The sequence below is a fragment of the Mizuhopecten yessoensis genome, unplaced genomic scaffold (genome assembly GCF_002113885.1).
Source record: "Mizuhopecten yessoensis strain PY_sf001 unplaced genomic scaffold, ASM211388v2 scaffold7907, whole genome shotgun sequence".
NCBI classification, from domain to species: Eukaryota; Metazoa; Mollusca; class Bivalvia; order Pectinida; family Pectinidae; genus Mizuhopecten; species Mizuhopecten yessoensis.
The window spans coordinates 324700-338132 of NW_018407282.1; the positions used below are offsets into that span (position 1 = coordinate 324700).

General features: G+C 33.9%; 2 protein-coding genes across 2 annotated transcripts in view; one reads left to right on the top strand and one right to left on the bottom strand.

Moving 5' to 3' along the window:
* LOC110454566 (titin-like) overlaps window positions 1–2808 on the top strand; it is a 158651-nt gene extending 155843 nt beyond the window's left edge. The window contains exon 18 of the mRNA XM_021504139.1: window positions 573–2808. Within this exon, the coding sequence (XP_021359814.1) occupies window positions 573–624 (52 nt within the window). The 3' untranslated portion in view covers window positions 625–2808. The remainder of the gene's footprint in view (window positions 1–572) is intronic.
* A 3224-nt stretch (window positions 2809–6032) lies between these two features.
* On the bottom strand, window positions 6033–13169 carry LOC110454567 (R3H domain-containing protein 4-like). Its single transcript, XM_021504141.1, has 7 exons — window positions 12991–13169; window positions 10853–11019; window positions 10407–10522; window positions 9613–9772; window positions 8360–8445; window positions 7033–7174; window positions 6033–6508 (listed from the first exon to the last, which is right to left on the bottom strand). The coding sequence occupies exons 1-7, from the start codon at window positions 13050–13052 to the stop codon at window positions 6366–6368; spliced, it is 876 nt and encodes a 291-aa protein (XP_021359816.1). The 5' UTR covers window positions 13053–13169; the 3' UTR covers window positions 6033–6365.
* Window positions 13170–13433: the final 264 nt, after the last annotated feature.

Here is a 13433-nt window from a genome sequence, read left to right on the forward strand (position 1 = left end):
ATAAAGGGCATGCAATTATCCTAATTTCCACTTGGTTGTAACTTGTTGGGTTTAGCCAAGGTGCATTCTGACCGAAAGACAGTGAGAATATGTAGATCAATATTTGAATTAATCAGTCATATACTGGCTGTTGTGTTGTTCTTCATAATATTTAAAATTCTGAGAGTACATCAAGAGTATTCTCATTCTCCTATTCTGACCTCACAGACTTGCATCTAAACCAGGGTGGGACAGGTTAATTATCGTCTGTTTTACATAAAAAGTAAAGCAGACAGTCAATCAGCTGACTGGTGACACGACCGAGGATTTTTACTGAGCTTAGTACAACTTGTACGTACATCTTCTTAAAGGTGTGACCATGCTAACTCCTCTGTCTGCGTGTTACATGTATATGCTTATATTGATTAAACGGAATGTTAAATCATCTCGGCTTACACGGAGACAACTGTATATTATACATACAAAAGGTTGATCTCTCCGACTCAGTGATATTTTGTCTTGAAAATTGATTTGTTGAAATATCCATATGTAATTGTATGTATAATGACTCATATCTTAAATTTGTCTTACAGACAGCAGAGAGAGCAGATCGCTGCAGCCAGAAAAGCAACGAGTCCGAGTTGAAAGGTCAAACCTTGACCTTTAACCCGAAGAAGTGAACTTTTCTCTCCAAAGGGCCTCAGTGTTCATGATATATGCAATTTACATTGTTAAATCTATCCAGTTGGAGGATTTTCTTTGATGACAGAGAAAAAAATAGCTTAGACAAGAGTTGTCAGTGCTGAGCATAATTTCAAAGCCTGGTGCTTGCCCTTGGACCTTCGATGAACTGGCTGTAAGGGTTTCTAAGCAACTGTGAAAAACCAATGGAGCAGGATATTTTCGGTATCCTCATAGACAAATTCTCAGTATTGTGTTGGGTCCCAAATAGTTCATGGGACAGTTATTTTGGTTACTTCATTTGTTAAAGATTTTGTTTCACATTTTTGGTTTTTTTAATCATGGCAATGAATTAAGTCCTTCGTGCAATGATTAAGCTTTTCTGTACATGCATTGGAACAAAGTTTTACTTTAGTAACATTTTGAATCTAGAAGATGATGTGTCGTCTGCTCATCTTTGACTTGCCGTCGGTTTGGTCGTAAAGATCCCTACAGAATGTATAACTGGTTTAAATTGTCAACAGATCTTTATTAACTCTGATCCACTCTTTGTCAATTTCAAATGTATCCCTTCAAATATTTTGAATATTTTATGGAAAAAATTATCAAAGTATGGATTATAACAGTCTTGGAAACGTTTAATCTATACCTTGTCCTGAAAAAAACACATTCAGTTTGAAACATGCATAAACTAACCTAGCCAAGGTCAAGGGTCAGATTTTAAGGTACGATTGTTTACTGGTCCTCACAGTTAAGGGTTGTTATCTCCCCTGCACATTCTACTGCTGCCATAAATAGTTGGCAATACATAGCCTCACTATGGCGACGGTAAACACTTAAAGATTTCAGCCGACTTTGCTTTACAACAAGACAAAGTGCCAAGGAGCTATTTTGGATGTTGCATACGATATGTATGTAGCAAAGCAGTGCCTAGATAAGGCGAGAAAATGGAGGCTATCTAAGTTGTTGTGTCTGCGAAGTCGTGACTAACACTGTGTGTGTCTGCGAAGTCGTGACTAACACTGTGTGTCTAGCTCATGACCTTAGTGCGTTTTGCACACTGATCATGATACAGGGATAAATTGGCCATTATTTAATCACCAGACAGGTGTTTGTAGCTAGTATAAGTCAGCTGATGACAATGGACCAGTTCTGTATTATTATTTGAGACTTTCCAATCCAGATGAGTAAAGGAGGTCAACATAAGGACTTGTATACCCAAATTTGTTGTATTGACCACCATTCAGACTCTCACCCTGATTCTCTTAAACGGTGTTGTTATAGGGGAGAATTCACAATGAACTTTTGATATTAACTTTTACAATGTTATATGCAAATCAATATTTTTGTCTAATTTCAAAAGTTATTTTACATTTATTTTATAGAATTGAAAATACAGATCAGTTGAATTAACCTCAAATTGTCAATACTATCATATGTAAAATTCAATTTAATTCACAATTTCGTTTTGTTCAATTTCTGCTTTTAGATAAGTACATATATACAATATATCCCTAAATTTAGTTGTTGTACTCTATGGCCTGGATTTATATATACATACCTACAGGACGGAAGAGACCAGATCTGATCCAGCTAGTACTGGTTATAAGGGAAACCCCAAAATATTTATCTGTGTATAGTTAAGTCACTTTTGAGATAGGAGATCCATAGATACTTTCTTGTAAACATTTCATTCATCTTGAGTGGAGAAAGTTGAAAACTGTGGGTATCAAAAGATGATCGAAATAGCCTTTTATATCCTGCAAAATTATTGAAATTTAAGAAATCATTTTAGGTATTGCTGATGAATTGCTATGACATGTACTGCAACTCTGTGAAATCAATTTTACAGTAGTTTCACATTTTCTTTTTTTGAATTTGACCTGCCTGTATATACTGATGTAAATTAAAAAATAACATACTTATCATGTTATCTTACAGAATGTTTAATTTTTCATAAATTAACATGTAAGAGAGGACAGATTTGCGCCAATTTTATTTCTTAAGTGCCTTTTTTTGTTTTTTTATTAATATCATTTCCTGGTTAAGGGGAGCTAACTCAAGTAAAGACGGAACAGATACAAACTTTTTACAGTCATACAGTAAAAATTGTTTGATTTCATCGATGTTTAATGACTATTTCGCAAATAACACATAGTTATTAGTTGAGATATTTTAGGATGGGTTTAAGTCATTCTATCTTAATGGGATGAATTCTATGATAAAATGTTTATAATATGAATTCGGCAAAGTTTCTCAAAGTTAACTGGCAATATCATAGTTCAGCCATTGTCGTACTGTGGCCATTAATCGATATAACACGATAACAAAATGTAAAATGTCTGTATATTTGTGAGTGGCATGTGTTGATATAAAGAGTTACACGTATATATGTCTCAGTTTAGTTGAAAGTGAAATGTACAAATCATTTAATGTATAAAGTGTAAAGTATGCATTAGTTCAGATGTTATATATGTGAAGGTTCGTGTGATATTATTATATCCCAGATGTGTTACGACATGACTAATCACCCTCAGAATCACAGGGGCAAGACACAATGTACAAGTATTAGGGACAAAAAATATAAACCTTATATACCCTACTACATATAAACTGTGTTTCGCCCCTGTGCTCAGAATATTAATTTGTGATAATGTGCAGTACCTAATGAAATGTGTGAAAACATATTAATATATTATTATTGGATAATAGCCTTGTATCAACAAGTACACTTAAGTCATTTACTGTTACAAACTACATATCTCGTTTAATCCTGATTATAACTTGATATTACATGTTTACAAATGTGTTACATATAATTATGATCAAATCCTGTTATTTCAAAACTTTTGTTACACACACACACAAAAGGCTAACTCAGGGGGTTTTAGATGTCCCCCCAAAATACGATCTTTGATCATTGTGTAAGCGGTTAGACTAAGAAATTACTTTGATTAAACATGGCCAATCAAGTTTTTTTCTCGAGTTTGTAATAACTGGGTTTCATTGTCTGTTTTTTTCACGTCATTGACATAATGTGAGAAGATATTTACAATGTATATTTTGGTTGATCAAATAATGTTGAATGTTTATATTGCATAAATATATTACATATTTACATATATATATATATATCAGAATAAAAGCTATCAAAATGTATTATCCTTGTTTGGTTTTACTCTCATTAAGTATTTAACGGGTTACTGTACAACACTTCTATTTCAAAGGACTTATTATGTCTCCCCTTTCAATGAAGGCAACTGGCTGTTCTGATATCATTATTCCACTGTCAAGTTTTAAACTGTTAATGATATCTTGATAAAACTTGAAGGTACCTGCATCACCAGAATCATCTTCGCTGGCCAAGGGAGACGATCCTGTCCGAGAGCGTAGCCCCTGGAGTATCGACGATCCTGTCTGAGAGCGTAGCCCCTGGAGTAGCGACGATCCTGTCAGAGAGCGTAGCCCCTGGAGTAGCAACGATCCTGTCGGAGAGCGTAGCCCCTGGAGTAGCGACGATCCTGTCAGAGTGTAGCGACGATCCTGTCAGATAGTGTAGCCCCTGGAGTAGCGACGATCCTGTCGGAGAGTGTAGCCCCTGGAGTAGCGACGATCCTGTCAGAGAGCGTAGCCCCTGGAGTAGCTACGATCCTGTCGGAGAGTGTAGCGACAATGCAACAGAAGTTGTACAGTGCACTGAACTTGGTTTACAGTAACCTTCACCCAGGTCAAAGGTCAAATAAAGTCGTACTGAAGTCTTGTCTGGGATGTGAAGTTTGACTTTTCCAGTCTGTTTTATATTGACCTTCCAATCGATCATTATCAACAAAGTTGAAAAACAAGGGACACGATCAAATTACGTTTCATAACATTTATTATTATGGGTTGTACACATACTTATTTTCTTCATCAACTTCTTTTTTAGAAAGAATATTCTTTATTTCACAAATAAACACATAACAAATGGAGGTGGGCAAATATCAATTTTAACAATATTATTTCAAACAATTTTTTCTTCAAATTTTGTAAAGAACCTTATATTTGTTTCTCTAATGCAAGCATTATTAGACTGTTGAAATTTCATTCATTTAAAATCATTTATAAATATCTTAATAAAAGCTATTCCAAAAAAAACATACCAAACATGTTTCAATAATAGTCAATAAGGGAGGTAACTCCTTCCCACCTGCACCAACGAAAATTTAATGCCATAAAACAATTATAAAATCCTAAAATACAATCATCTGAATTTCAAAAAAAAACAAAAAAACAGACTTCCACAACTCGTTTGCCTGTGTATAAATTTTCACTTGCAGAAAAATCCAAGATCCATTGCCCATTGAAACTTGGGACCGGGACTGAAATCACACTTGTTCAGTTTCACTAAGCTTTACTTTCTGGCCAATTTTTGAACCGTATCGATACCTTCAGGATTTTAAAACTTTTTACAACACAACTGACATCAGACATATATATGTACAGTTTACCCTCCAAATATTCATACATTTGACACTACGACACATGTTAATCGGAGTTTACTCAACACTGGTGAGTAATACATTTCAAAATTCTACCAGCTAGTGAAGTTTTGAAAGTGGAATGCTGCAACCTAGTCCAGGCTCCCAACTTTGCAATTTTAAAAGCAGCATGGTACTACATGTATAGATGTGTCTGTTAAGTCAAAATGTGTAAACCGGCCAGTTAATGAGCCAGCATATCTGCAGCTAGTGTCGGACACATTTTCGTCATGTAAACAGGAAATTTAAGCCTGTAAAATATATATTACATAAATAAAATATATATTACAGTGGTATCTATATTAAAAAAAAAAAAAAAAAACTTTGCCAAAGTTATGTTTCTTGTTAAAGAATAAAATATAACATACCAGTATCATTTTAATAAATTAAATATACATGTACATTTGTATATCATTTAAAAACTATATATGAAATGTATACATTTCAATACCATGTTCCTGACGAACACATGTAACAATAACTCATAAGACCATTCTTTAAAGTTTGCTGGCAGCCTGATATTTTTACAACACGTGCACAATAAATGTGTAAATATACATTTGTAAATAAATGTAAGATATGAAAATAGCACACATGTACAGCACTTTTTATCTAATTATTGCATAATGTCTGTTTTCTACGCATAAGCTCCAATAGCTTGTATTCAAATACATGTTCTTCCGATTCTTCATATGTAAATTTGAAATATATTCTTATATCTTTTCTACACACTGTACAATCTTTAAAATCAAACATGCTTTAGTTTGTATACATTGATAAAAAAAAAAACTGTTTACAGTCAGAGTGATAAGTTTATTTCTTTTAAAAATTTCGAAGTTAAAATGTAAATGCATGTTTTTTCATTAATAAAAAAAAATGTTGATTTCAACATTGAACTTAATATTTCAAATGTCAGTATTTTCCTTTTTTGTTGGGTTTGTCCATAAAAAATTTCAGAAAGGCTTTTATTTTAAAACAAAACAGATGTTCCATACAAAATTTAAAGAAAACTTGCATTAACAAACTTAACTGAACCAAGGCAAATCATAACTGTATAAATCACAACTGGTACTTTCTACCAAAGAACAACAAAAATCTAAAAAGACTTGTCATCCATAGATATCCAGATACCAACTGACAATTGGTAGTTGATAAATATGGCAATGTGGAGAGTAACAAAGGTACAGATTACACACAGTTGCCCGGTTGGGAGTTATGTTGCCATGACGTTGCTGCCCTTTGTAGATAGCTGCTGAGGAGAACGGAGGGAGGGGTGAACGAGGAGAATTTGTTCTCGACGTGTGTCCGTCGACAGTTGCCTTCATCAAAACCTATCAAATAAAGAAATGGTGTAAACAAACTTTGATATCTGGTTAAATGTATTCTTAGTTATCTGACCGTGATCTTGTCTTCAAAATCATCAAATGTTCAAATTCAAATTCAGTACTAAAGCTCATTTCCCAATGAAAGAAAGTAAGTTAAAATCTTATATGATGTTCACATATCTGACTTGATATTGTAGCCGAGTACCATTTTTATTCTAAGTGTTAACTATTAGATTCCACTGACCTTAAAGAGTTGAAATACTATTTGATCACACTTTTGTTTTATATACCTAATTTTTTTAACAGCCCGTTCCTTTATGATTTCGAAAATGTGGCATTATTTTTAATGAAATTTGAAAGATATTCCTTAGTTTTTGGTCATTTTGAGAAAAATAGGGCACTTTTTAGCTAGGGGAAACAGCTTGTATTCGGCAGTAAAACTTAGCAAAACAAATCCTTGGCACAAACCTTCAGTAGTACCATGAACACGGGCCCAGATTTAATTTTAATGAAGTGGAACTTTCACTTACTTGAGGAGGAGAGATCTAGGTACTGACAAATGGCATGGAGGAGCATTCTTTCAAAACTGGACGTCAGCTTGGACACGTAAACTGACCCCGGCCAGTCCTTGAAGAATGAGATCAAATCCTGTTCTAAACCATGAAGGATTCCCTAAAACAAATCAGAATAATTGTATATAAAATTTGCAAGGAAATATTTTGATTTCAAGTATAACAATGTCAATAACTTTAATATTTTGTGCAACAAAAGCATTGTCTGTACATCTACAATGTAGTCAAACAAAAGCATTGTCTGTACATCTACAATGTAGTCAAACAAAAGCATTGTCTGTACATCTACAATGTAGTCAAACACAAGCATTGTTTGTACATCTACAATGTAGTCAAACAAAAGCATTGTTTGTACATCTACAATGTAGTCAAACAAAAGCATTGTTTGCACATCTACAATGTAGTCAAACACAAGCATTGTCTGTACATCTACAATGTAGTCAAACACAAGCATTGTCTGTACATCTACAATGTAGTCAAACACAAGCATTGTTTGTACATCTACAATGTAGTCAAACAAAAGCATTGTTTGTACATCTACAATGTAGTTGTACAAGGTCAAACACAAGCATTACTGTTTTTCATTTTCTTTCCAAAAATAGTTACATACCAGGGCCCAGTTTTATAAAACATCTCAAAGTTAAGGAAAATCTCAAGCAATGTATTGTCTATGGAAATTCTAAGACTTGAGGAAATCTCAAGAGTTGAGATGTTTTATACAAGTAGGCCCTGTTTGTAGGTAGAATTTTTGTATTTTTCAAGAAATTCTCTCTACCATGCTCATTAATAAGGAATTATATTTTTTTAAATGTGTTTAAAATCAGGATCCTGTTTCAATTGGACAGTAAATGCTTAATCTTCTCCACACATTTTTCGGCATTCAAATTTATTTTTCATCAAGGTGTTATCTCCCTTTCATCAGTGATAAGGTGCATCAAAATTTGAAGTGTCTGCCTGTTTTGTTTATCTATGAAAAAGTTCGGCAGACCTGCAAATCTTGATCACTAATTCCATTCCATTTCATAAATGGCAGCTCTGATCCAATGTTTGGTACAGAAATAAACAAAAGCAGTCATGGCTTGGTGCCATGAATACAGGGCAAGAATAACCTCAAAAGGTTTCATATTATTCAATCAATGCTGCAGATAAAAAGATTCCAGTATTAATTAAAACCTTGTCACAATAATACTGTTATCATACCAGAAAATGTCTGAAATATTTAATAAGTGCCCTGCAACATTATTTTTCAAAATTGCAATATCGGGAACTGGATGAATATACCTACCACAGGAATATTTCTTCGTTTGAGAAAAAGTCTGATGTTCCTGTCAAGTCTTTGATAACACTCTTCTGGGGTAAAGGCTGGATGAACTAAAAATAAAAACGTTTCTATATAGTGTATATATATTAACTCAACAAGTACAAATCAGCGGTAAGGGTCAGTCCAGTAAAAGGTTAAGGTCATTTGCACAAGAAACTGTTCCAATTTGGTAGCACAGTCCAAGTAATTTTTATAAAATTCAAGTCACTTAAATATTTATTTTCTATCTTTAATGTGTATGATCAGTCAAGCATCTGAGAGTGCAATATAAGTTAATGTCAGCCAGATATAAATTTTGTAGCAGTACTTGTAAAAACATTGTTGACTAGCTAGGTGTTTTAGGTTAATTTCCAAGGGGGTTTAACGTCATTGTGCTAATTTTTGGTTAGTTTAGCCATATAGACACTTTGTTTTCTTTTAAACAAAAGAAAAAACATAATTCAATACATTTTGTACTTATACTACTCATCATTCTCCCAACTGATATTAGAATGCTATATTTTTTCATGATTACTCATTGTGGTTGTCTACTTACAGATGTAATTTGTAAAGTAATTTAAAACAAAAGTGATCGGGTTTTTAAATCATAATTAATCTTTAGAAATTTATAAATAATTGCTAAAACTATTAATTAGAAAAAGAAATGTCATGAAACGAGAATGAAAAAAAGTAGATTTCATTTTTGTGATCTTTCAAAACGTTTTCGAAATCTTGTTACCTAAAATGATTTAATACTATTTAAAACATAATAACCATTTGATCTTTTTTTTAGTATGGACTTAATTAACAATTAACACCTTTCTTAAAACTTTAAATTACTCAAATTGATTACAAAAGCAAAACAAAATTAAAACATTAAAGGCTAATATGTTTACAGAATCAATGTATCACTCATTCAAGAAAACAACATGCTTAACCATTCAAGCAAACATACCTTAGGTGTAAACAGACACTGGAGGTGTTTTAGTTGTGGAGGATTTTAGCCCAGACACAGGGGACTGACCCAGACAACTTTTCTTTGTGTTTTAAAATCAGGACAATTGATGACCACAATTTTACCTCTTTTCAAATTTCAATATGATGAAACTCAAATTTACCTCATATGAAATGAGGCTGACCTTTCAAGTAAACCCTACTTTGAAATCAAGGTAAAGGAAGGGTAGTTGATAGTGACCTAGCAGGGGAGAGCACCCTGAAAAATAGCCACCATAACGTACCCGCCCTGTTATCTGGTATCTCCTCCCAACTGTTATCGAGATCTTTGTTGTCATTTCTGTTTTCTGTACGTTTTTCTTTGCTATTCACTGCAATTCTTCCTTTTTCCTGCAGAATTCGGCCCTGCTCTTCCTCCGAGCTGTTCATGAAATCTTTCCACACCTAGGGATAATAAAGCAATTTTCATATTAAGGTTAATCAGTCATGTTCTCTTTTCTCTTATTTTCTTCCTTTATTTTTAACGTGACTTTCTAAAAGCAAGTTTCATCATTTTTCTTTCACATGTAGACATTTTATATTTGGAGAATTTTGTCACAGGCTGCCCTACAATAAGCCTGTTAACTCATTCAGCCCAGAAGACACATTTGAACTCTTCCAATTCAAAGGTTGGAAGAGTTCATCATGAAATTTCAGGGGTGAATGAGTTAAGGAGCTCTCCACCAGTTCTAGGAGCAAAGTAAACTTTATTTCAGTTTCTTAGCCCTTTCACCACTGTAGACCATAATGGACTCATCCATATCAATGGACTCATCCATATCAATGCATGGTAGTCTACTAAGGTTACATAAGAGTGAAAGGGTTAAACACTACCGTAAATATTTGCATAAAGTGTGCAATTTTTTTTAGAGGAAAATGATAATATCGAAAGGGGGGGACACTATACAGGGGAACAATCCAAACCCTGTCCTGGGTCACAGCCATTTATCATATTTTTAATATGGCTTTTCTGGGATATATTGATAAAAAGAATGTCTGAACTCATATTTTGATCAAGGTGCTGAACTACATAACCAACCTTCATTTTTTCAGGCTCCATAAAGAGTTCTGCAAACGCTGATATACTGGGCTCGCCCACCTCCATGCTCAGTTCCAGGTCGTCTTCCTTCTCCACCAAGTTCAGAAGATACTTCACTGAAATTTCAGAATGAATGTAGATGTATCAGTAAAATATTCAAATTTCACATGCATATATATAAGTTAATTCCATTTACCAAAAAAAAAGTAAAAACAATTTATGTGACTCAAATATTCATCTGCATTTTTTTCCTTCATTTTTAAATACCAAAATATGAAAATATTGAACATAATTCCAGATTTGTATATGCAAAATCTTTATCTTCATAATTTTAAGTTGTTTGCTTCAAAAAAGCTCTATACCAAAAAAATATGGAAATAGTAATTCAAAAGTGTTTGCAGCATTTAGATGAACACATGCTTTCTGGTCTTTATTATTGTACTCACAGTTTTCTCCTCTCCTTGACCTCTTGACCCCGGTCTTCCTACTGGAGCCTTGATAACCATTGTCTGTTTGCAGGTTGCTTAGTCTCATTGTGTTTTTATTTAATGGTTTCCGTTGATGCTTCAAATTGTTCGCCAGCACCTCTTCTCTGACATCATTATCCAAATTTCTGGAAAATAAAATCCATTTATCAGTAAGGTACTTATAGTTTAGCTTTGACTAAATTTTCTGATATTGAAAAAACTTTATTTGTGTGACCTGTTGTCACTGCAAAACAATGATTTTTTTTCTTTCCCATCTAATGTAACAGACCAAATTACCCAAAAATATCAAGTTGTATGCATGTATACAGAAATTACTATTATATGTATTTCAGTATTTTCAGACCTTAGATATGTTTAAATATAACCTCAATGTTTTAACCATACCTTCCGACTCCATTTACTTATTACCCCTAGTAAAGTCCCCCCCCCCCCCTCCCAAAGTCAGGATACTACCCACTGTACATTTAGATAATTATTGTTAAAGATCAACATTTAGCTTGGACGTTTTTTTATAGAATAGACTAGTAAACAGGGTTTTTTTCCCATCTAGGCTATTATATATATTGATATAGCGTCAAACTCCTTTGGTCAACCTATCCAAACAGTGCTAGAGGTTTACACAGTGAGATACTCTTCACAGGTGCTGCCTCGACAAAATTGTATCCGATAGAAAAAAGGCTGCTGGTCGGCCTCTTATGTTATAGGAGTGGTGGTCACCCTTCCAATTGTTTAAACTTATTTGCCCGATTCGTGCCAAAATACAACTGATGTGATGAACGTCGTGTTTCAGAAAGCTAAGCAGTAAATGTACTGTACCTGTGTTACTTCACTCAAGCACTCTGATTTGATGCAATGAATTTAATGATCAGCCCAAACTTATTTCTTTCCTCTGGCCCTAAAACCAGACTTAAGACATTTTGATGTATAGATGTCTGGTGTGGGGCCAGCGCGCACTGCTATATGAAAACGTGGAATTCCCACACCAAACATCTATAGGCCTATATTAGCATATATGTCAAAATGTCTAAGTCTGGTGTTAGGGCCAGATGGGTTAGGCTAGGATGGGTTATTTAAAGTGGGATTTTCCAAGCTCAAATGGGTGAGGCTATCTAAAATACACTTCTAGCACTACAGAGACGCCCAAAGTAAAACCCAGAGGCTTTTCACAATGCAAGTGATCATGATCTTCCAGCAAATCCTGCGACACCTTACTTGCATTGACACGTCAGGTGACAAAACGCTGCATGAGTGATGATTTCTTTAACATGGTTACCCTCGTCAATGTTACTTAGTTTCATATTTATATACAAGTTACACAATAAAAAGTTAACTACAAACAAAGACGTATCAAGTATGTCATAACAAATTTAGTTTGTAGCACAATGGCGCATATGGGTAATAATCCTGCATTTGGGTAACAGTTACCCATTTGAGTACGGTAACAATTTTATTACTGAAATGGGGAATAAAGTGAAATAAAAATACCCAAAGTACTTTTAAACACTTGGACCAAAAAAGGGCGATTTTCTTTCAACTTAATCCAATAAATAAAACAATGATGTACATTTGTGCATAAAAAATTATCAATTCTGATGTCGAAGTTTTAGAGAAAATGACAAACCATATCACTGACCTAGTTCTCCATTGACTTCAGAGTGTAGGGACTATCCAGTGCAAATGCAGGTATAAGCATGATTTTTTCTGTGTGCTATTTAAAGCTACTCTACAACACACTATAAGCAATGGAGGTGATATAACTTGTCATGTTGACAAAAATTTAGACAACTGAATTAACATATTTTTATGCACAATTGTACCGTATTGTGATAAAAAAAAAATATTATGTTGAAAGAATGACGCCCTTTTTGTTTATAATGTATAAAAGAACTTTGTGTGTTTTTATTTTCACTTTATTCCCCATATCAGTAATAAAATTGTTACTCGAATGGGTAACTGTTACCCAAATGCAGGAGTACCCAACCTGCTCATCACTACTGACAGTACTGTAGTGTAGAGATATGTCAAAAGAATACCCTACACAAAATGACCGCCAAATTGGCGTTCACTTTCTTGCAAATTTGAAGTCAAAAACTTACTCTAAGTCGTCGCCAGAACTTTCATATGAAAATATATTCGTTTCGTCACGTAGCACACCCATCTTGAATCTTAACGAGAGCCTGGATCAAACGCAGACAGTCAATGAAGCTCTGCGCGTACAGGTATCAGGGCAACGAAACGTCAAATATCCCGAAAACGAGGCTGCCACAACATTGCAAAAAGTGACGAAATTATCATTGGGTAGATACAATTTTCGGAATGAAAAGAAACGTATCAAGTTTGTTACATTTTTTTTTTTATTATACGTTAACTAGATTTCAGTAAAGAATTTTGAAATATCAAAATCTCTCTATCGTTTACAACTTTTACGTCCATTGTAAATACTTGACAATGTTATTCTTCAAAAGTGAGGGGCTCTCACTGTAACGTCATATTTAGAATTACTTTCACATATATATATTATATATATAGTACTGTGTAA

Bases quoted from the DNA above. Each gene is read 5' to 3' on its own strand.
- LOC110454567 (XM_021504141.1), bottom strand. From the start codon at position 13,052: ATGGGTGTGCTACGTGACGAAACGAATATATTTTCATATGAAAGTTCT. The intron at 10,523-10,852 runs GTGAGTACAATA...CTGAAATTTCAG, and splicing joins GTCAAGGAGAGGAGAAAACT to TGAAGTATCTTCTGAACTTG. The intron at 8,446-9,612 runs GTACGTTATGGT...TTTTATTTTTAG, and splicing joins GATACCAGATAACAGGGCGG to TTCATCCAGCCTTTACCCCA.